The sequence below is a fragment of the Hippocampus comes genome, unplaced genomic scaffold (assembly GCF_001891065.2).
Source record: "Hippocampus comes isolate QL1 unplaced genomic scaffold, H_comes_QL1_v1.1 scaffold186, whole genome shotgun sequence".
Taxonomy (NCBI): domain Eukaryota; kingdom Metazoa; phylum Chordata; class Actinopteri; order Syngnathiformes; family Syngnathidae; genus Hippocampus; species Hippocampus comes.
In genome coordinates this window covers 2,720,342-2,744,219 of record NW_017806236.1, presented here as the reverse complement: position 1 = coordinate 2,744,219, position 23,878 = coordinate 2,720,342, and the positions used below count along the sequence as shown (strand labels likewise).

Sequence of the window (23,878 nt, the reverse complement as noted above, 5' to 3'; positions counted from 1 at the left end):
GTGCAATGTTTACATATGTATGAAGTGAATGGATACCTGTAAATATGCTTGTAGGCCACCACAAGCACACACGAACACACGCACGCATGCACACTCGCACGCACATGCACACGCACACACACACACACACACACACACACACACACACACACACACACACACGCTGAGAGGGGAGTGAGCGAAGTAGGAGGAAGATGGTCCAGTGAACCGCTGAGGCACCGCATCTTTCTGGTCTGTTTATTCACAACTCCACACAGTGCTGCCACGCAGCAACAAGCCACAGCTCTCTCCCGTAACCTCACACGGTCACACCCTCACGCATTGTAACTTCGGAGCTGCCAACACGTAAGGTCAGCTTTTAAAGTGCACTTTTTCTACATAGCCCATTCATTCTGTAGTTCCTACAAAAATACATACTGTACTGTCCAATGATGGATTCTAAAACAGGCCGATCACCGAACCCACCTTTCAAGGAAAGCTTTTGAATAATATACTGTATTTAGCGAAAGAGCCCACTCGCTGCCACACGAAAGGAATTGGCCTGAGGTGCTGATCATTTCCATTAGAAAATAACTGGAGAGAAGTGCTACTTTTCCTGCTCGTTTTCAAAGTATGTTTGTGCTGCTGAATGTATTACCGCAGCAATTATAGGAGAAGAAGCAGAAGGCAGAAAAAATGTATAGTGGATGTTAATAATTCATGAGAGTGAATTTTAAGTCCAGTGTGTGGATGTCTCCCAACTTGTGCCGTCACTAATTACTCAGTGTCCATCCATCCATCCATCCATCCATCCATCCATTTTTTTAATCCACTTCTCCCCACAAGCGTCACGGGCGTGTTGGAGCCGATCCCAGCTGTCTTTGGACGCCCTGAACTGGTTGCCAGCCAGTCGCAGGCCACAAATAGACAAACAACCATTTACGCTCACAATCACACCTCGGGACAATGTTATGTGTTCCTTTAACCTGCCATGGGTGAATTTAGAACGTGGGAGGAAACCGGAGTACCCGGAGAAAACCCACACAGGCACGGGGAGAACATGCAAACTCCACACCGGAAGGGGTATAGAATTGAACCATGCACCTCTGCACTGTGAGGCAGATGTGCAGACCAGTCGAGCACTGTGCTGCCCTTAGTCAAAATGTTAAAAGAGACATATTGTGATTTCTTTTTTTTTCCCCACCGCAATTGAAAACAATTCCCGGTTGTCTAAACTACTGGTAATTTGCAGCAAAGCAGAGTTTCCCGCACTGCCTGCTGACATTGAGCATTTTGATTAATCTTTCAAGACCCACAGAATTTTGTGTTCTGACGCAATGCCTATCAAAAGAAAAGGGAGACTCACTCCTTTTTACAGAAAAAAATGTTCCTCCCTCTTTCCCGTAGCAACACACTGCATGGCTGGCTTAGCTGTGACAAGCTGAGTTTCACCTCCTAATCTTTATCTTCTAATCAAAGCTGTTAAATCTTGAATCCAAAGTAATGCAACACCACCATCTACAGGCATTTGTCTGTCATTACAGTGGATCACAAACCTGAATTTGAAAGACAAGCTGGGCGAGACCTGCCTCCATGGCTACCTGTCGAAAAACATATTTTATGAATATATACGTCTCTGGCAGTAAATGGGTAAATTCCAGTTGACAAATATAAACATCCAAGAAGAATTAGTTCAAATATTGTTTTTGTATAATATGCCGCCATCAACCTAATTTATTGTTGCTGGCTACAAATCATACGAGCGACAGTCAGCGAAATTCAAACCTATTAGCAACTGATTTAGGTGAAGAAATGAAGTTACCGTTGAACTCGCCCTTGTATGGAATTCAATATCCATCCACTAGTTGTCCGCACTGAGGAAATATTTCTGGCCATCTGTCCTCCCTTGACTTCTGCTCCCTTATAGCTAGTAAAATAAAAATAATTTGACCAAAACGGTCTGGCCTGCTGTGCCTGTTCATAAACATTCAAACAATTCCCTGTGATGTCAGGCTAATGGAGGACACTGCTTAAGTACAAATGAACGAACTCAGGGGCACGCTGCGCTTTGACTAAAGTCTTCTTTTTTAATGAATAAAAGGTTGGATACGCAATGATGCATGACTGACCATTATGAAGATGGTGGATAAAAAAAACAATAAATATTACATTAAAAATACCGGATTTTCCGCACTATAAGGTGCTTCAGAGTATGAGGTGCACCTTCAATGAATGGCCTATTTTAAAAGTGTTTTCATATAAAGGGCAAACGCCATTATAAGGCGCATCGAATAGAAGCTCCAATAGTGGCTCGGGTTGCATTAGGCATCCACTAGATGAAAGCTAGGCTAAAGGGAATACAATACAATACACCTTTATTTATATAGTGCTTTCACAACTGCTGCAGCTGGAACAAAGTGCTCTACAGAACATTTAAAATACTATGTCCAAGAAATCAGAATATTGATCCATATAAAAGGCGCATCAGATTATAAGGCGCACTCTCGGCTTCTGAGAAAATGGAATGCTTTTACGTGTGCCTTATAGTGCGGAAAATACGGTCCGCAATGTCAGTTCTCGCACAACCTTAGTTGTCTGCTGGAGTTAGATTCCAATTAGTACACGGATGTCTCCCATGTGATGCCCTCCACGACGGCAGTCCATCATTTGGAATGAGCAACGACACAAAAAGCCAAAGAAAAAGCAAAAACTGCAGGCAGTTAATCCATCATGAATGGTGCTCGTTTCAGAGTGATCGAGAAGTATTTAGCTGTTGACAAAGTCTGCAGTTGCTCGGTGTCTTTAGGGCTGACAGTATTCTGTCCCTACTACTTGCGCATTTCTTCACATACAAACACAACACAAGCAGGACGCAACATCGCCAAAGCAGAAAAAGAAAAAGCATTCCCAGCAGTGGGCTCTTACCTTTGTGTGGAGCTTGGACAGCTGTTTCTCATCCAGGTACGACTGAGTGTACACGCGTCTTTTGTAGCGGAACTGAAACACACACAGGGTTGACTCAATATAGGACTTAACAACAATCTCGGGGAGTGTCAAGATTTTGCACTTTTGTATTTGTGTGATTCAAGGATCGTTCGCAGACAGCATCAATAATGACACGTTTAGGCTTGATTTACTCCGCATGGTTCATTTGAGACATGTCTGATTTTGTTTATTGTCAAGTGGCACTATTGGGAAATGTGTTATTGGAGCAGAAATAGAAATGAATAATTTCTGATCAAAGGTAAGCCTCTTTCAAATGTGGATAAAAATCAGACATGTATTTGATATCTGCGAATGTGACCGTGAACTCACAGATTGAATATAGCGTGTCAATTCCAGCTTGATGTCAAACAAATACAGTGACTGGTGACGTATACACAACCGTTGACCATGCAACACAAATAAACACGTTAAAAAACACCCTCTGTAAATCTAAATTACAGTGAAAGCATCAAATCACTAGTGGCAAATGGGCTCCATCAAGTGGTACGCAAAAGAATCATTGAATTAAATACAAAATAATATACAGTACATTTAAAACATGAAATATCATCAGACATATTTGAAAGAATGAAAATATGAATGCAATAGCAAGAAAAGCAAGACATAATACAAATTGTGCAAAAAAAAAAGTCAAGGAAAGCTCAAATTCAAATTTGAATGAAATCTTTAAGCACGGTTTATGGAAAAAAAATCTTTGCTACAACTTAAATTTTACTTTTACATGAAATGCATTTCAATTAGATCATTATTAAAGTTTTTTTTTCTACTTATGAGTGCAGTACAAATGTTCAAATGATGTCATGATGGCTTAAGAATAATAATCACCGTATTTTCCGCACTGGAGAGGGTGAGTAGCACCAAGTTCCTTGGTGTGCACATCTCTGAAGACCTGACCTGGAGCCTATTTACTACCTCACTGGCCAAAATAAAGCCCACCAGCGCCAGTACTTCCTCCGCAAACTAAGGAGAGCAAGAGCCCCGCCCCCATGATGCAGACTTTCTATAGAAGCACCATTGAGAGCATCTTGAGCAGCTGCATCACCGTGTGGTACGGCGCGTGCACTGTGTCCTGCAGAAAGAGTCTGCAGCGCATTGTGAGAGCGGCTGAGAAGATCATTGGTGTCTCTCTTCCTCCACTGGCCGACACTTACAACTCTTGTCTGACCCGCCAAGCCACCCAGATCGCAGTTGACCCCACCGACCCGTCTCACAGACTCTTCGACCTGCTGCCGTCGGAGAGGAGAAGGCAATGTCTCTCTGCTAAAATCACCAGGCTCAAGAACAGTTTATTCCACCAGGTAGTCAGGAGACTAAACTCCCCATCTGACATCCGATTATTGCACTGAAAACAAGTCACTACAAATAGGCAATAATCACAAGCGCCCTTAGTTGTCTGTTGTTATATTTGTTTATTTATTACATTCATTTTTATTTAACATATTTATATATTAATGTCTTATGACATTTTAACGTAAATATGAGCTGTTTGTGTTCAATGCACGACATGTTTGCACTGTGGTTAAGAGAGGAAAGTAATTTCATCTGTGCAGTATGTTACACATAGAGCATATTTGACAATAAAAGCTGACCTGACTCGACTTGACTAGAAGGCGCTTTGGGGTTTAAGGTGCACCTTCAATGAATGGCCTATTTTAAAACTATTTTCATATATAGGTCGCACCACATTATAGGGCGCATAGAATAAAAACTGCAAAAGCGATTACACAACCGCAGCCACTACACTAAAGGGAATACAATACAATACAGCTTTATTTATATCGAGCTTTCACAACCGCTGCAGCTTTAACAAACAGCTTTAGAGAACAGTTAAAACACTACATCCAAGAACTCAGAACGATTATAAGGCGTACTGTCGACTTTTGAGAAAATTGAATGCATTTGGGTGTGCCTTATAGTGCGGAAAATACGGTAAATCTTTTTAGGAATGAAAATACCTGCAAGCTGGATAATAATGTTAGCCATAAAAAGTATCAACACTCACCATAATTTGTACATTTTCATGTAGGGGTGTAAAGTAGCACTCATATTTGTTACCAGCGGTTTTAGAAAAGAAGTTATTTCAAGGGGGCAGTAAATTGACACCGTTATACAAGCTGTACACTGTGACATTTCTTCAGCGTGAACCCATGAAAACAGGAAATAAAATATTTACGTGAGGGTCACACTCACTTTTGTGAGATACTTAAGGCATTAAATGGGAATTGTGCACATGCATGTGTAATGCAAATCCAGCCTCTTTTACACCAGGCAACACCAGCAAAACGCTCCATGGAAAAAAAATGACATTAAACTCATGTCATCCTGTCAGTCAGCCCACCGCCTCAGGGGAAGTAAGTGCGGGTCAATCAATGACACGCGCGGCACGACTACACTGTAGCACTCGTACAACACACAATGACAGCTGCTGGGCCTGAATGGATGCTTTTTTTTTTTTTTTGCAAGCACAACGGTGAAAGGAAAACTGACAGAAACATGTGAAGTGCAGATCAACAATCCATGTGACAATATTGGATCCCTTTATAATATCATTCCACTCAGTTTTCCACACGAGTGATCCAACCAGTCATCTGTCAGTCATGGAGTTTGACTTTATATCACTATCCAGTGGAGAAATAATAGATTTCCTCATACAGCGGGGGGCCTGGGAACACACACACACACACACACACACACACACACACACACACACACACACACACACACACACACACACACACACACAGTATAACATTAAAGAAATAACCTGAATAATATAGCTAATTACTGATTGCTAGGGGACAGGAAGGCTTTAGCCTTAATGAGCCTCAAATTTACAACACAGACAACTATCAGTGATAATGATGGTGAATAATATCGTCGCGCCATATCCCAGAAGATAAGGGTGTGACACTCATCTTGATTTCAACCCTGCTCGTAAAAAAGTGCAGGGGAGCAAGACAGCCACTGTTGAAGAGCGTGTGACGTTTTTATACTGCAGTCGTAACGCGTCGTTTTACTCGCTACGTTTCCCATCGTGATGGATGAGCCCTGGGATTCGGTCCAAGACGCATCCCATATACCACTGGTGGGCATGTGTCAATCAATGTTCACTCATGTTCAGATGCCAGGTTATGATATTTTAAAAAAAGATTCATTCAAAACGTTTTCAGCCATAAATGTGATTTCTACTCTGTATAATTCAATTAAAAGATCAAATATTTTCAAGAGGGGAACTAAAAATGAAACAACAGACACATTGTGGTTGTACAAGGGTGCACACCCTCTTTTAATGAGGATGGAGCTGTTTAGAATTACCCGTAACAATCAAACTCATCTTAAATGCAAGTCAGCACATACTGTACCTTCCTACCATTGAAATTGTGTCCGATAAGCCCCAAATGAAGTTTAGATGTTCTAGTAGGCTTATATTTTTAACTAAGTTGTATAGTTGACATGATCACAGTCATGGTGGGGAAAAAAATGCGTTTTGGGCTCATTTTTTTAGCTCACAAAAACATGGCATTCGAACAGGTGTGCAGACTTTTCATATCAATTGTATCTGCACTTTACTTGAGCATGTATGTTATTGAATACATTTTACTTTTACCCCCTACGTTGGGAAACAGATATTTTGACGTAAGGAGGAGAACATAGATAAGTGGTTTTTTTTGCATCCTACATGACGTAAAAAAGTCATAGATAGTGAGAGGTGTCTCAGTGTCTGTATTTCGACTTAAGTACTGACTGACTCTATCACCACACACACACACACACACACACACACACACACACTTTTTCCACACTTTTTAAAAAGATGTCAGCATCTTGTCAGCAACCATGCCATAAAAAATGATTGACAATTGAGAGCAGACACCCAAAGCAGTGACAGTTTGCACAATGCTGAACAAGTTCAGCTTTACTATGGCAGATAAAGCTGCTCACAATGTTACTAATACAGTTATATAGTTATAAACATTCCATACAGCATTTTTTTTTTGAAAAGCGTGTGACCAAATCATGTGTCGGAATGCTGAGTAAGATGTGACAATTACAGCAACGGATTTGAAAGCAATGGAAAGCATTCAATTTGCAAGAAAAAACATGCAATTACGGTAGTCACATTTTAATCAGATTATTACATGAATATTTTAGGGTCAGCCAAAGGGACAATGATGACTATTAACCACAGTGCAATAAAAAGCAAGTCTGTTCAGTTTCGCACTTTCCGCTGAGTTTTGAATACAAAGTGAATTTAGATACCCTGACTCCATGATTTAGGAAAACAAGAGTTAAAATTTGGACTAAACATACAAAAAAGTATGTAAAAACATACAGTGAAGCCAGCAGGAAAAAAAAAAAAATTTACTTGTTTTAATTAAATGGTACAAAAAACATTATAAGCTTTAAGAAACACACCACTGAAAATGTTTTTTTTGTTTGTTTGTTTTTTTTCCGGAGAGTAGGCTGAAGCATGTTTTTAATCGGACAATATTTGGAAGCTAATATTGTTTCGAGAGATTTGCTTACATGATTAATGTGCCCAATTCCGATGTTTTTTGACTTCCAAGAATGTAACGCTGCCTCATCATCAACCATTATGACCAAAAGTCATGATTTTCTTCTTTCTCCTTTTGCTTTTTTACTTCTACCTATCTCATTTTTCTTTGTATTGAATTTCTTTTTCTTTTTCAATAAGTCAATACAGCCTTGTGTTAATTGGCCCATATTTTGGCTCTCCGTCTCTGTGCACAATCCAGTGTTAGGGCTCACCGCGTACATTTCCCCAGATGTCCCTTTTCTATTGTCCATTCACTCAGCCTGCTTGTAAAGTGTCATCCATAAACATGATGCGTGGCCTACCTCCAGATAAGGTACGGGAGCGATGGATGGGAAAGGATATTCCCTCAGCTGTCTCTCCTCATCCAGAAACTTGCCAGCTTTGCCATTGTACGCCGGCTGGAACAGGCCATAGTTGAGTACGTCCTTCAGGCTCTGGTTGAGCGTGCACAGGATCCGCTGCTTGGAGCGCCAGATGGGAGCATCCACGTTGAATTTCATGCATTTCTGCGAGAACCAGAGGACAGGGTCAGTCGTGCTTGTCTGTCCCCCCCAGATAACATAAGATAAACTTTAAAGGAAATAGACTGACACGTGCAGGTGGCACATTCTTCACTAGAAATGGCAGGGATGACCCTAAAATGGCAGCCTCAAACCAAAGTAGCAGATTTTCTGTTTGTTTTTAACATCATTAGTGCTTGAGATATTTTGGTGGGTCCATTCATGGAAGACAAGCAAGTGAAACGGTCTGAATTTTTCTCAGAGTGTCATCAATTTGCCCAGTGTACATGGTTCAAATTTATTAGCAATCAGAAGGAGCATGTTGTCTTTAAAGGCTCTTTCAGACTAAAATGTCAGACTTCATGTTGAGGTACATTTTGCGACATGGTCCATGAGACTTTTTTTGTAGGTCTGCCATGACACCCTACTAGCTGTCATCTTGCTAAGTGAAACTGCCTTTGGGGGCTGAATTTTGAAAGACTCACAGGAGGAACGAAATTAGAGTTCCGGTTTTATGGCAAGTCATCAAACTTTCACGGCCATGCTCCACCCGCGTGCATTGACAAAAACTTAAGATGTTCTTCAGTGAGTGCCATCCATAAGTCTAGTGTACATGGTTCAAAATTAGTAGCAAGTAAGACAGTATCTTTAGGAGGAGTTTGTCTTTGAAGGAGCCCCAGAAAAGGCATGAATGAGCATAAAATGGCTTTTTCAAAGCAAAATGGTAGACTTCCTATTTGTTTGAGAGCATTGGCCCGAGAGACTTTTTTTGTGCGCCTACTCATGACAGACAAGCCTATCACTGTTAATCTTTCTATGTGAAACTGGCCTTAGAGGGCTGAGTTTTTCAAGACACTACAGACACCAAGTCAGCGTTTTAGCTTTTATGGCGAATCATCAAACATTTGCTACATTGGTCCACCCACACGGAATGACAATAAAAAAAAAAAAAGCATCTGTCAAGCTAAGTGAATACTCCAAATATTCAGAGGGGAGCACCCGAGTGAATTTACAAATCATCCAACAGTAGTTTCCCCACGCTCACACTGCAGAGTAAGATGCAAGAGCAAACCCATTTTTTATTTTGTGTTTATAAGGTGTTCAATTACACCGTCTTTTCCACTTGGATGGCCTTGCCCGCAACAGGGCCATGTTTGATGAGCAGTGCTGACTCACTCCCTTGCTTTCCTCCTCCTGTCACAGCGTTGTTTACATCCTCAGCCTGCTGCGCACCGCGCCCCGTGTATTAATCAATGTCCTGGCGTGTCAGGCTAGTAGTTGTGGAGAGTCACCCAGCCGGCTGTGACATTGCCCTCCTCTTTGGTCCTTTCTCCCCGCTCTTCAACACATTCTTTCTTCTCATTTTTCTTTTTTTTTTAATTTTTATATCAAAGGCCCGCTGGTCTCCTCAATTAGGGACGGTGGTAAAAGATGATTGGACAGGAGCTGAGTAACTGTAGGTCAAGGAATTGTGGAAACTTCTCTAATTCAGGGATTCACAACCAATGTGATGTGAGAGATCATGCGGTGTGCCACGAGAAACTATCCAGTCAATGAAAAAAAATTTTTTTTTACCACTGATAATAATAATCCTTGTTCATTTATCGATGGCAGTGACATGCGTAACAATTTTATGCTCTTCCAAAAGACGGCAGAAGGTCTAATGAAACTGTGTAGCTTGTTGCTACGCATACAACAGAATAATCGCTTTGCTTGGTTCAAGAGTGAGTCAATGTTCGTAAACAAGATCATCATTATTTCAGTGCAGTGAACCACCGCATATTTGCTGGTTCACCTATTCATGAACTTCTCAGAGGAAACTATCCTGACCAATTGGCTGTTGTATGCTCAGGACTCAACCATGTCTGATATAAAAATTTTGTTTGGCACATTCTGGTGGCATCTTGGTGCCAGGCACCTATGTTGAACTGAGGAGAGGAGCTTCATTTAATCCGGTCATAGTTCTTCAGTCTACTAGACTAAAGTGCTCTGCTGCCATCTTGTGGCATCCTTTAGCAATTACAAAATATTTTGTATGTGGTCATCAATGCCTTGAGGAGTGTTGCCTTGTTTACCGTAAAGGTATCTTTCTGTAGTGGACTATCATGGAACACTTGATTACATTTGGGATGAACATGCAGGAGTTTGCACTATTAGTTCAGTCATTGCTTTGCCAAAATGACAATGTGCCTGATCAGTGTACCGCTCGTGGGATTGACGTAATAAATACTGAACAAATAAATTTATTAAAATAAAATTATATATTTTAAAGATGCGGATGTTTTATCAGAGCAGTTTACGTCCATGGAAGTGGTGATATGCTTCTCTACTTGTATCAAAATTTATCAAATATAATTTTGCAACGTAGTGCAATGTGTTATGGGATGTGTCACTTTTCCGATGACCATCAGTTCTCTACTTTTGAAGATATATTGTGGGATACATTAGCGGCAATACATAAATCCTAAATATATGACCTTTTCATGTTTGTAAACTATAAACTGCCAGTTTACCTTGAAGGGGCAGAACAGGAGTGACTTCCGCTGACCTGAACTGAAAGCGATTAAAAAAAAAAACACCTATTGTGTTTGGGTTACACTGCCAAATATTGGCCAAAAAGCTAAGGCTGGTTGCAGTTTCCTTCTAAAAAAATGTAATTTAATCCAGTAGAGCCAGTGGTGAATGAGGTTAAATCAAGGAGATGAAGAAAATAGTTGTACAAAGAAGCTTTCCGGTGTGCAAACTGTCACTGCTTTGGGTGTCTGCTGTCAATTGTCAATCATTTTTTATGGCATGGTTGCTGACAAGATGCTGACATCTTTTTAAAAAGTGTGGAAAAAGTGTGTGTGTGTGTGTGTGTGTGCGTGTGTGTGTGTGTGTGTGTGTGTGGGTGTGTGTGTGTGTGTGTGTGTGTGTGTGTGTGTGTGTGTGTGTGTGTGTGTGTGTGTGTGTGTGTGTGTGTGGTGATAGAGTCAGTCAGTACTTAAGTCGAAATACAGACACTGAGACACCTCTCACTATCTATGACTTTTTTACGTCATGTAGGATGGAAAAAAAAACACTTATCTATGTTCTCCTCCTTACGTCAAAATATCTAGAGGCGGAATAGCCACTTCTAAAGGGGCAGATGGGGTGTGTGAAAGGCATTTTTCCCACAAATCTCAATAAAATGTTTGGGTGGGTCCTTAAGTAATTTAGCAAAACGTCAATAGTTTGCAGAGAAAGAGCTGCTCTCCTACACATGAAACCCTGACTCAGAAACAGATTGTCTGCAAATCATTTAGCAGCAGGCTTTCCGTAGGATAGAATGTGTTTGATATTGGATCACTGCTTTACCATCAGATTAACGATAATGTTAATGACCATAGCATACTGTCTGAGTAACGTCTAGCGATTGCTATTTAATGATTCTAATCACTATTTGCGTTCCAATTACCAATGAGTCGCAGATCCCCAATCCAAAAAGCCATAAAGTAGTACAATTGTATTGCTTCTTAGCCTGCTAGCTGACATCAACTCGACAGCACACTGTCCATTTCAGCGTCAAAAGAGCACATCTTATCCAAGTCGACAACTCGACCACATCTCTTACGGAAACAGCTCACGATGAAGTTTTACAATAAGACTGAAACTATAGTTATAATGTTCACATCTACATCCACTCTTTTCTCCTTTATTGCCTTTATTTCTTTCTTAGTGACAGTCGACTCCATCCCTGACAAACTCCCAATGTTTTCCTGGTTCAATGGAAAATACAACACAGTACAAGGACTCAGTCTGGGTCACTTAATGTTACCTTTTCACTCAATGACTGTTAAAGATACAAAATACCAATTTATGTTACCTTAACTATTCATTTTAAGATTTTGTAGCAAAAATCTGAACACAAAAATCCAATAAATTATTATTATTATTTTTTTTTTTCACAAATGTTCAATATGCAAGGCCTTGGTTACACGTGAAGCGCTAGACTGGCTCTTCTGAGTGACTTCCGGAGGCTCAGCTGCAAAGTTGTTTCGAACTTGTTCAATGGTTTCAGTTTCTTTAAATGTCACATGCCATGTCTGTATGGAACGTCTGTCTGGTGGACGCTTTGAAAATTCTATCCAAAATCTGCATTGAAGCACCCTGTATATCATATGTGGAGCCTCAATACATGATACAGGGTCACAATTTTTGCATTGGCAACTGCATTTTTTTTCGCAATTGTCCAGTTAAGTCACATTGATCCGCGGCCTTCCAACTTGCTTTGAAGCAATTTCCCTCAAGCTACAACGTATAAATCGCACCTTTAAACTATGGCACTAAATCATGATTCAAACCTCGGTCAAATAACATCCAGTAGAAGTGTCTGTTTACTTGTGGAAAGCTCCGTCTTCTGCCGCCAGGAAGTAAGTGTGGTATCTGGACAAAAAGACCTACAGGTGATAACTCACCTGACATTTGAACGGCACTACAAAATGGCACACTCACTTTACAGGTTACTCATAGGCAGTTATGAACACAGCATTCCTATCTGCACAGTTTATGTGCCTCCAAAAAGCAACAAACTGCGGCCTTGAAGGCATAGCATCAGACACATACTAATAAACAGAACAAGCACGCTCCGAGTTATCATCCTCCGGGCTGTACAGTCGGTTTAATGGGGTTTCTTAAGTGGGACATATGCGTCACAGGCCCGCACTTGAGCGCTAAGTGGTAAAGGGTTGTACCTAATCAAAACAAATGCACAATGACATGTAATTATGTCACGGCGTATTTTGAATTCACATCACGCACCTGCTAATTAGGACACATTGTTGTGTGCTTACGCAATCAAGGATGATATATGGAGGAGAAGGACGCCGCTGCAGTATCTGCAAAGCCACGTTTGCTACGGAAAGCACGGAATGAGGGGCCGCAACGGGCAGAAGAGAGCACATTGTCACACAAAGTAAAGAAAGAAGATGAGTTGAGATGATGGAGGGTAATTACTCTAACGCACTGCCATGACTCCATTTTGGCCACATGACATATGCGTTCATTAACTCTTGGGAGCGTGTGACTGGGGAAAGGACAGAAACTAGAGTCCTGAAGGGGACATTCCAGGTCACTCCTTTTGCTGTTGTGATTTTTAACTACGGCTATGAAATGGTTCGTGGACGCGCAGACTGCATTTCTTTTCGGGCTGCAGTCCAAAGGCAAGACAAAGCGACTGCTCGTTTGCTGCAAAGCACAGCATCCGTGCTTAGCGGGAAAGTTAAGCACTACAAGGTGATTGAGAATATGCGCTTATTTTAAAATACTTGTTGAGAATCGGTGGCATACACTTTACATAACTACTGGCCTCACACATTTGTCAACTCATTCATCCCAACAAATGTTTATATTCATCAAGTGGAATCCAACTGCTTAATGCCACTGCCATATATATTCACCGAGTGTGATTTTCACCTGGTAGGGGATGAACAGATCCCCGTAAATGGTGGTGTTGCAATGATTTGAGTGAATTTCAGGTTGTCACATTAAATACATTATGAGACAGAGAAATGCCCACACTTTGAAAGTCAATCAGAGAATGGATATGTACGGTATATACAGAGTATGTGTTGCGGTAGGTAGTAGAAAGTGTGTGTCACGATTGTGAGCTAAGATGACATTGTTCATGAAGTGAATGGCAAACGCCACTTTATAAATTCGCTGACGTTCAACTCAAGCCACTCGGTGGGTTCGCGTTGCTCGCGTTGCATTTCAAAGTTGCAAATCTATTAAATGATTTCAACTATTTTGCCATCAGAAACTCTTTCTCAGACTGTTTATTTATGTATTTATATTTTGGGGTGTTACAAAAGTAAAACTAAAACATTAAGTTCAAAATCACTGTTTTACTTGACTTGTTTCTTTTCACAAAAAGCTTGTTTTATCCATGTTTTGGACACAAACCGGTGTTTTTAGTGAAACCAATCCATGTTCAACAACTGATTGATTACTAATGAATGAAAAAAAAAAGTAGTGGTGGTGGGTTGCCTGTGTTGGGTACAGAGCTTGATGGTTTTCGAAAGTTGACCAAATGGAAGTTGGACCAGCATCACAAATCGTATTGCGAAGAGCAACATTTTCATCAGCCGTCCTGATGTTCTCCTCTTTTGATCATATCTCGCCAAGTGCGAACTTTGCTGTAACGGGCACGACGTCAGGGGGGCACATCTGGCTCCAGACAAATTAATACAGCACAACATGTCTTCCATTTGTGATCATTACCATCATCTGCACAATCATCTTGCAGAAGAATGATAATGCAGCCAGACCCCTTCTGGCACTCATACACTGCAGTTGAGCTGAACAGTTCACTGAGAAATCGCATCGCTTTAATGAACACGAACAAACACGCTTGACTTAAATTAAAGGCACACAGTTGCAGTCCCTTCTCTGGCCGACTTCACCAAAGGGTGAACATCTGAGCCGTGGTGACGCACCCCTGAGAGGTGGTGGAAACTGCATTGATTCAATTAACTTGGATTAATGGCCTAGCACCGGGAATCAGACACCTTGAAAAACACTATTTGAACATCAGTGGCGGATGCTGGTCTGTCAAGGAGGCGAAGCTCAATTTCGGCCTACATCATAAAATTTGTCTGTTTTTCAATACGTGAATTCTACTCGCCGTTCCTTTTCAAGAAAATGATCTGTGACCCTGTCATAGCAACAAGGCGTCTTTTCCAGGGTCTTAACTGTGGTGATATAAGTCAGTCTGCGAACACAAGCAACTACAATAAAATGCACCAGAAATAAAATATTAATCGGTCGCTAGTAGTTTTCAACAAAGAGAGTGTCGAGAAGATTTTTAGAAGAAGTCTCCAGTTCAACTCAGAACAGAATGAGAATTGAAAAATGCTCCCACGGATGCCTACACCAAAAGATAGGTGATTGGCTAATTTCGCTGTCAATCAAAAAGAGATTCCGCCTCAGACAGATCATCCAATCATCATGCAGAAAAGCTCAGGGTCTGGGCCAGCCCATAAACGCCCACTGTCTATGGGCTCCCAGAAACGCTGAGCGTCCGATGGGCGGAACAAAAACAGCATTTATCCAATGACTCGTCTCGTTTCAATGCATTTGGACTACTCTCTCAACGCCCAGTGTCCGCGCTGTAGACGCTCAACGTCCACACAGTTTAAAGCACAGTGAAGTTGCGCGAATGAATGAGAAGAGAGTCGCGTCGTAACTCATAATAAAAAGCTGATTCGGAACAAAAGTTGAGTGCGTTATAGCGCATATTTAGTCAATGACATGTACACACAATTGTATGTACACACATATACAGTATTTGATCACTTATCTTTTGACATTTTAAGGGAAGCTGCGCTTCCCTTGCAGTCTGAGAGCAATCGCCTCTGTTGAACATATACTTTAGAAAAAAATGCTGAGGGTGGACTTTCACCCCCTCTCAGCCATCACAGACAGGGAAGCTGATAGTTCAAGTTGTGCATGACTGGTGACCAAGATTAGAATGAAACTCGGTAAAAGCAACGCCAGGAAGTGCAAGTTACAAGTAAAGCAAAAACATGTGACTATACCTAGAAAAAAAAAGGTACCTGCATACCTATCAAGGTTAAAAAAATAAATAAATAAACAATAAATTTGTCTGAATACTGATGCAGGTAAAGTGCCATGGCCCTAATTTTATGCCCCACACAAGTCTAGCATAAAGCGCAGTCTCACTGTGCATGGCTGGACTTTTCTTTCTTTTGGTATAATCATAGAGCAGTGCGGTTGGAAAGGGGCGTTTGCACCGTTGCGGGAGTATTACTGACCGGCCAATGAAAGCGACTCCTGGAGATACGCTGGAGTCCCTGCAGAAGATCGAAGCGTGCAAAGTACTTTTATAAGGAACTACAAGCCTACCTCCATGGGTGCATGATGTAAAGTTGGCCACAGTGATCACGGATCACTGCCGTGAGGTGCACATTTGGAGAAGACCTTCCACCTCGATCGTTCGTGTCCGTCTGATAATCATTTCACGCGGGCTGAAATTTGATTTAGAGGTGCTCAGACGGCACAGGGCACGTACGTTTATTTGTTAAGTGGTCATTTTGCTGAAAAAGTGTGAGAAACGCAGCTCAATAATATTGGTGGGCCAGCCACGACACCTTTTGTGTCAGCACTCGCATTGGCGCTAATCCTACTGTTTCGAGTTGTCCACATCCCAAAAGTCGAAGGCTCAGGTCACAGTTGTCACGGTCACATCGGCATGTTAATGCGCTAAATATCGTGAGAGACAAGTGTGTCGCAACGCTAAATGCGCGTCAACTGGCTGTGTACTTTGGAAGCGAGTGTTGCAAATAATTAGGCAGCAGCTTAGTTCCAGGTCCAGACAGTTTACCAGAAGTAGATCTGACATGGGCCAACCAGCTGTGACTGCACATTAGCAATCTTCTCACACCTTCTTACTAAAGTAAGGACATTACAAATCAAGCTTACAGTGCATTTTAGGTACACCCTGAAATTTTCAACCCAAAGCCTCAAAGTTTTTGTCAGCAGCGCATTATGGCTTTTAATACATGTCGATTAATAACATGTTATTAATCAACGCTTCCGAGTACAATGTGTGACTGGATTTAATTGAGATGGAGAAGCATAAAGCTCCATTCAAACGTTAAAGACTGAGGCGAACCACTAATATGTTGCACAGGCCAGAATATCTGCCAAAGAACATTTTTCTTTAAAAAAAATGTAATTAAAAAAAAAAGCACTTCTTGACTTTTAAAAGTTTTATCTTTTCAAATGCTATCAGACAATACGAATATTTTTTTCAAAAATAAAAGGCTATTTCTGTCGGACGATTATTGTTATTCTCAGAAAAATACTATCGTACTCTCATAAAATTAGTAGCATTTCATTTAAAATGTGACTTTATTCGACTGAAATTTTCAAAGCATCAGTTCTTCTTTGTAGCACTTCTACTGTTGGATGTAGCAGGTGTGTACTAACTGGAGCGCAAAGTCTGGACTGTTCGCGAGTCAATCACAAGGCACATATAGCGACATACAACCATTCACACTCACTTTCACACTATCATGATGGGAACGGAACCCATGTTGCAGAGTCAACCACAAAATGGTTTAGAACACCTTTAGCAAAAATAACTGGTTTTTTTTGTAGCTATAGTTTTGGGGGGGGGGGTTGTAATCATTTTTTTGTTAATTTTCTTAGAAATGAAACCCCCCCACAAAAAGTTGAAAAAAATTAAGTACAGTAAGCAATAGGAAAAGTTGTAGCTGTAGTTAAAAAAAAAATCTTGCAAATTTAAAGTTCTTGAAAACAAAACAAAAAATTAATAAATAAAAACGACAATCGTTTTCCCCAAAAAATATTCTTGTAAGATTGCGATTTTTTTCTAATATGGCTATTTTGCAACATTACGACTTTTGTCCAAATAGAAAAAATATATCTGAATGTATTTTTGTGCTCTACTTGTACCAGCGACTACCATCGTATGATATTTTCTTTTTTTTTCTTTTTTTTTACCCGATTAAACAAAATGTGAGGCTGGAAAAAAAAAAGTAACACTTTATACAATACCGCTGGTGCTAAAAGCCAATCTTCTCAATACAGAAGCAAAAGTAGGCAAGTGTGACACTTGACAATGCTAGTGCAGCAAATTGGCAGTTGCCATTGGTGGCAAGGTAGAGAGGGGTATAATATAGTATTGGCTCTAAAGCTCGCGGAAAGGGCTTATGCAATTTCATCTTACACTTCTCATGAGATGGCTCCATCTCTCAGTGGAGACCACATCATCAACCAGGAAAGGAAATCATATATTACCATCTAGTGTACTCTCCTTTTTCTGGTTGTAGATATTATATTACATCGGAGAGTGATGCTCACCCTGCACACACAAGGTGTATCCTTACCAGACGTGCAAAAGCTTGGTGCATTTGGCCCAATATTAATGTATCCATCAACTCCAAAGCCTGCCTGGGGAAATAGTTATGTAACAGGAATTGGAGGTAAACAAGAAACAGAAAAGGGAAGTATGAAAAGGTTGTGCCTGTAAAACAGTTGGTGAGCGGAACGATCAAATAATCACAAGCGTGTGGTGAAAGCGGGGTGACGCGCAAATGCGAGACACCCCACACATACCGAAGGAAAATATTGGCAAGTGTGTTCTTCCTGCTCTGAAAGGGCCTTATTTAGAAAGATCACAAATAGTGAGCGATAAACTTCCTGTTCGCTCTAGCGTGCTGATGGTAGGTGTGTCGCAAATGATAAAATTGCAATCTTTTATCAAGGTCCTGAATGACATGTTTACTAAGAAACAGCGCATGCTGTTGTCAACAGGTATAAAAGTGGTCGAGCGCACAGTACTTAAAAGAATACCTCTGATGGTTGTCACCATGGGGAGAGCACCACAATCGTCAAATGAAGTGTGAAGTGATGGAATTGGAAGTGTCAGTGGCAGAACCAAATAAACATATTACTGAGTTACAGAAAAAAAACAAAATTGGGTGGTCCGATAACAGGATGTACGGGTCCATCTTGCATATCATTAGACATAATAAATGTGGAGCACAAAATCGCCATTAGACCGGTGCATAGCAGCCCATTTTCTTCACACCACTGGGAAAGGTAATTGAAAAAAGTGAAAGTTAATTGAAATTAGATCTTTCTGTCATGTACACATATACACAAAAACGGACTCCTGCATTTTACCCATCACAGCGAAAATACTATTAGTGGCACCAAATGGAGCAGGGGGCTGCTGCCTAAGCGCCCAGGTTTAGGAACAGCTTCATCGCAGCCATGTTCCCGAGGATGGTGCTCAAGCTGCCCTGTGTGTGCCTTGGACTTCTTTGATGGTCCTTTGTCAACTGGAAATGTCAGGAAATGTTGCTTTGTAGTATGTGCGTGTACTAAACCCCAAGTGGAGGAGTTTAACTATCATGGGGCCTTGTTCATGAGTGAGGGCAGGAGGGAGCGGGAGATCAACAGGCGGCATCTGCTGTGATGCGGACTTTGTATCGGTCTGTCATGGTAAAGAAGGAGCTGAGCCGAAAAGGCGAAGCTCTCAATTTACCGGTCGATCTACGTTCCAACCCTCACCAATGGTCACGAGCTATGGGTCGTGACCAAAAGAACGAGATCCCGGATACAAGCGGCTGAAATTAGATTTCTCCGCAGGGGATCCGGGCTCGCCCTTAGAGATAAGGTGAGAAGTCCCGCCATCCGGGAGGGGCTCAGAGTCAAGCCGCTTCTCCTCCATTTCTAGAGGAGCCAGAGGAGGTGGCTTGGGCATCTGATTAGGATGCCTCCTGGACGCTTGCCTGGTGAGGTGGTCCGGGCATGTACCACCGGCAGAAGGCCCGGGGACATGCTGGAGAGACTACGTCCCAGAGCTGGCCTAGGAACGCCTCAGGATCCCTCAGGAAGAGCTGGAACAAGTGGCTGGGGAGAAGGAAGTCTGGGCTTCCCTGCTAGAGCTGTTGCCTCTGTGACCCGACCCCGGATAAGCGGTAGAAAATAGATGGATGGATGGACGTGTACTAAACTTTAAAGACTTGAATTAACCAGGAAATGCAAGTGGCTCGATAGCTTTTACGGGTGTTTGATCAGCATTCTTGCACACCCTACTCATTGAATGACAACTGCGCACACAGACAGCGGCGGGTTCATTCATGCAATATATAAGCACATCCACACAGTTGAACGGTAAGAGGGTGAATATGAAGAGAAACGACCTTCACAGTTATTTAGAAAATTAGACAACTTATCAGCAAATGGTCGACTTAGGTTATGATCGTTTTATGATTTTATAAATAACTGCCGCTTCACTACATTGTGCATCTTGGGTAAAAGAGGTGTGTTTCGAAAGCTGATCCATTACAATTTGTGCATATGCGTGGTCTGGTCTGACGATGTTCTAAATTGGTTCACACAAATTCAAGGATGAAGATCTTGATGAATCACACATTTGCACACCAAATGCATGTTTGACACACATTTGTGCATGTGCATGGTTCGTAAATGAGGCTCAATTTGTTTAAAATGCTGCAAAGCAAACCAGAAAACTGATCTGGGAGAGGTCGGGGCCAATTGCCACAGTGCAGTGTAATGACTGAACAAATGGGAGAAAATACAGAGTTCAAGGAGTTTTTGTCTTCGTTGACATGGCATGACTCCTTCTTGTGACTGGCTACAAGTTCGCTTAGATCATTCAAGGGCTCTAATACTGCACTGCTGACTTGACGATGTGTCACAATACTTGTTATTTCTGGCATTTCAATAATGTTGGCCATTTTGCGGGGCTCCTGAAAAGTGATGATTTCGGATGGACAAGAATTCCACCCGATGCCAAAAATATGCACCAACCAGAGTGCCAATCGCTCAGGATAATCTTTTAGAGGCATCCAATAATCGGGCCGTTGCTAACTTTGATCGGAAAAGAGAAAAAAGCTAGGCCTGCTTATATTTGATCATGAAACTCCCGCCTAACATTCTCTGAACCTTAATTAAAGCATTTGCCTTAAATGGATCAAGTTTGTAGCAAGTTGGCTTGAGGCAAAAATCTCATTTCAAAAACGTGACTCTTCTCTTTCTGCTTCATCACTCTTTGGGGGGGCCCAAGAACAGATGCTCGGAGAGAGGAGGGATGCGGGACGAGTGAGATAAGGACACTTGGAAAGGGATGTTACGCTACAGTCAACTCTTCCCCGAGAGGGGAGGAGCATGCGAAGCTCTTACAGTGAAAATGAAGTTCAAAAGTAACATGCAGCCGTGCCACCAAAAAAACACATGAAATACAACATACAAACAATATGACAAAACGACAAACACATACAGTTAAACATCTGTTCATCAACAGTGAACCGTCCAAAAAAAAAAATAATTGGACTTATTCAAGATGCATCAGTAATCCGTGACCAAATTGAATCGTAGTCCTTTGAATCATAAAGTGGTGAGGGATTCTCACCTCTCAAGCAAGCACTCTTCCTACCTCACAGCACAAGATAATCTTTTAGGATCCTTATTAAAGCCATCACATAAGTCGGGCTTGTGCTGACTAGTTCGAAGGAGGAAATCGGACTCACATAAATCAGATTATCTTTATGACCGCAAAGGAGGGGAATTTAGATCGGAATGACTAAATTGAACTTTATTTTGGAATTTTGCTTGAGTTTTATCCCAAACTTTATGTGCAACTCCATAAAAATGGGATTCAATTATGATCTCTAAGACCTCTTCCACTGCATAATCAATCAGACGTGCAACCAGTATTATAATTTGCCCACTGCAGCACAAAATCTCAACAACGCTGCCAAGAATTAAAAAAAAAAAAAAAAGAAACCATGAATGTTGAGATCCCAGTAGGGTAATCTATCGTCCGAAGCCTGCAGTCGTGCAGTGATGCAGTCACACAAGAAGCACCATCTGCTGAAAGTGAAATCAAAGACGCAAAACACACAGCGACGATGCCCACTGGATATCATGTTTCCAGGCAGAATGTCCCAAAAAAATGAAATCATTGTAGCAGCCCAGATGCAATAGTGGAGCCTCCATACATGAGTAAATGAGGGAGTGGCCTGTCATCTACTTCTTCTGAGCTCCATTAGCTTATCTTTGCGTGTTCTGTTCAAACTGGGGTCTCACAATGATTTTGTGCTGGTTTCAGGACTAGAAATGTAGTAGTCCATCCATTTATTTGTAAAAATTCAGTTTTCGGAGTCAACTTTCCCAAGTTTTGATACCATATCACGACACCAATCCTGCAATCACTTTTGTAAACAAATAGTTTGATGGACTCGTTATTGTCAAGTAATCACAACAAGGGCTACGCGAATACTGAATAGATCTGCCAACACATCGTGTGTCTGCGACATATGTGAGAAAAAAAAACAGCAGTGTGATGAGACACATTTTGTAACTATTTAACAGAAATTGATCGTGGGTCCGTGTGAGACCTCGGCTTGGTCCGGTCCCATACCACGGTCCGCCATCTGAAGCCACCCATTGTAGGTGAAAAGACCTTCAACAATTATTGTAGCCAGTATTGAACTCAGAAATGTTTTCCCATCATTTTTGGGGGGAGGCTCCACTTCGTAGGACACCATGAAAACCACGCCACGCCGAAATCATCGCACACATCCGTACAATTTACCAAACAGCAACAATGGAGGACAACTAGAGTCTCCTGTATTCACTTGTATGCATGTGACTATTCTATTAGTAAGGAAATCAAATGTTGGGCCGATGAAGCAAAATGGAGACTTCGAAGCCCAATGTACAGAGCGAAGGCACAGGGTAAACTCATATTAGCAGACCTGTTCATTTTTGTCAGGGCAGCAAGAAAATGGAGGGCTGAAGCAAAGTGGAGACTGCAGAGTAATATACTATGATACTCATGTAAAAGAATATGTATTTCTTCCTGTCTTTACTTTCTTAAATATTGCAATTACTCCACAGTGATTACCGGCGACCTCACCCAGCACCACTGGAACCCCCAGCAATGCAGATACTGGAAATAGTATCCCATAGTACTTGCTTTCGTGTTCATTTTTAAAGCAGTAACAATTGAAGAATTTGGAAAGAGGAGGTGGGAATTCACATCGGCACTGACTGGGAGGGTTTTATTTGAACTAACTGAACTTCACACTGGAACAAAGTGGATACATGATGAAAGAGCGCATGCTAAGGAGGCAAAACGAGGTGCAAACAGAGAGTACAGATGCACGCAGTAAGAAAGCACTGGGGCAGACTGTTGATGTCAGAGTCTCGCCACTGTTGCGAGATGAATAGCAGCCATTAGCAGAATTGGGAAGCTGTCTCTTTTTGGCCGACTCATGGAAATTGAGTTTTTGGTGGAGTTGGAAATGATGAATGAGAAAACACGGCCATTTAAAAAAATAAAATAAATAAAAACGACAACAACCTTCGAAAATTATCTGCCCGAAGGTCTGACTGAATGGGATGCTATTCATTGCTAATACGACCAAAACACAGCTGCTTTTCTTTCGGTTTAAATTTTTTGAAGGATTAGGGACAAGGTTCGTTCAGTTACAGTCTTAATGTTTTTCACTGGATTGTTTCATATTCAAGGCCCAGAGGATCACAGAGGATTCATACAAATATATGGTATACTGTAAACCAACCAAAACTGGTCACGAATGCATCCATTTGTTTTGGGGTTTTTTTTAGTCTACTAATAGCCCTCGTGACGATAAAGCGGATCAGATAATTAGATGGATACAATTACAAATCCAAACCAATTCTAACTCTAACGCTGAGCAGGAATTGTCTCAGTCCATCATGAGATTACGTACATCACAAAAATATTCCAAGAAAATGGTCAAGTTCACATCATAGGATTGTCTCAAACGAAACAGCCTTTTCAGTGACACTAAATCGATGAGAAAAAACAGTAACAACTTAGAATGAAATTAAAATTGAATGAAGACAAGCTATATTCGGCCCGTGGAGTCGAACAAACATACTAATACATGTGTTTCGTCAGTGGGATACAATTAGGACCATGCGAAAAAAAAAAATCGGGCAAGTCGACCACAAAAATGCATTGACACAAAAATTTTCCCCCAATTTTGAGGCATTCAGACAGACATTTCCGGTCAACATAAAACTCCATTTAACTGAATAACATACAATCAGAAAAAAAAGGAATGAAAAAAAATCCAAAAATATTTGATAGTGGCGGACAATTAAAAGTAAATGTCTTCGCTTTATGGATCCGCTATTAATTTCTGACATGGGTACACTGAAGAAGGCCATGAACCACAACCCCATTATGAGAGACTCACCAATAATGGACAAGTAATGAGAGTCCCTTGATGTTTGATTAGTATTA

General features: G+C 41.2%; 1 protein-coding gene across 10 annotated transcripts in view; it reads right to left on the bottom strand.

Annotated features, from left to right (window-relative positions):
• Positions 1-23,878, bottom strand: part of shank3a (SH3 and multiple ankyrin repeat domains 3a) — a 134,522-nt gene that overhangs the window by 102,609 nt on the left and 8,035 nt on the right. For all 10 annotated transcript variants that reach the window (XR_002166495.1, XM_019857173.1, XM_019857177.1 and 7 more), the window contains exons 2-3: positions 7,846-8,049; positions 2,905-2,976 (exon numbers count right to left, since the gene is read on the bottom strand). Coding sequence is in view for 9 of the 10 variants with exons in the window: in XM_019857173.1 (XP_019712732.1) it covers positions 2,905-2,976; positions 7,846-8,049 (276 nt within the window). In the remaining variant the exon portion in view is untranslated. The remainder of the gene's footprint in view (positions 1-2,904; positions 2,977-7,845; positions 8,050-23,878) is intronic.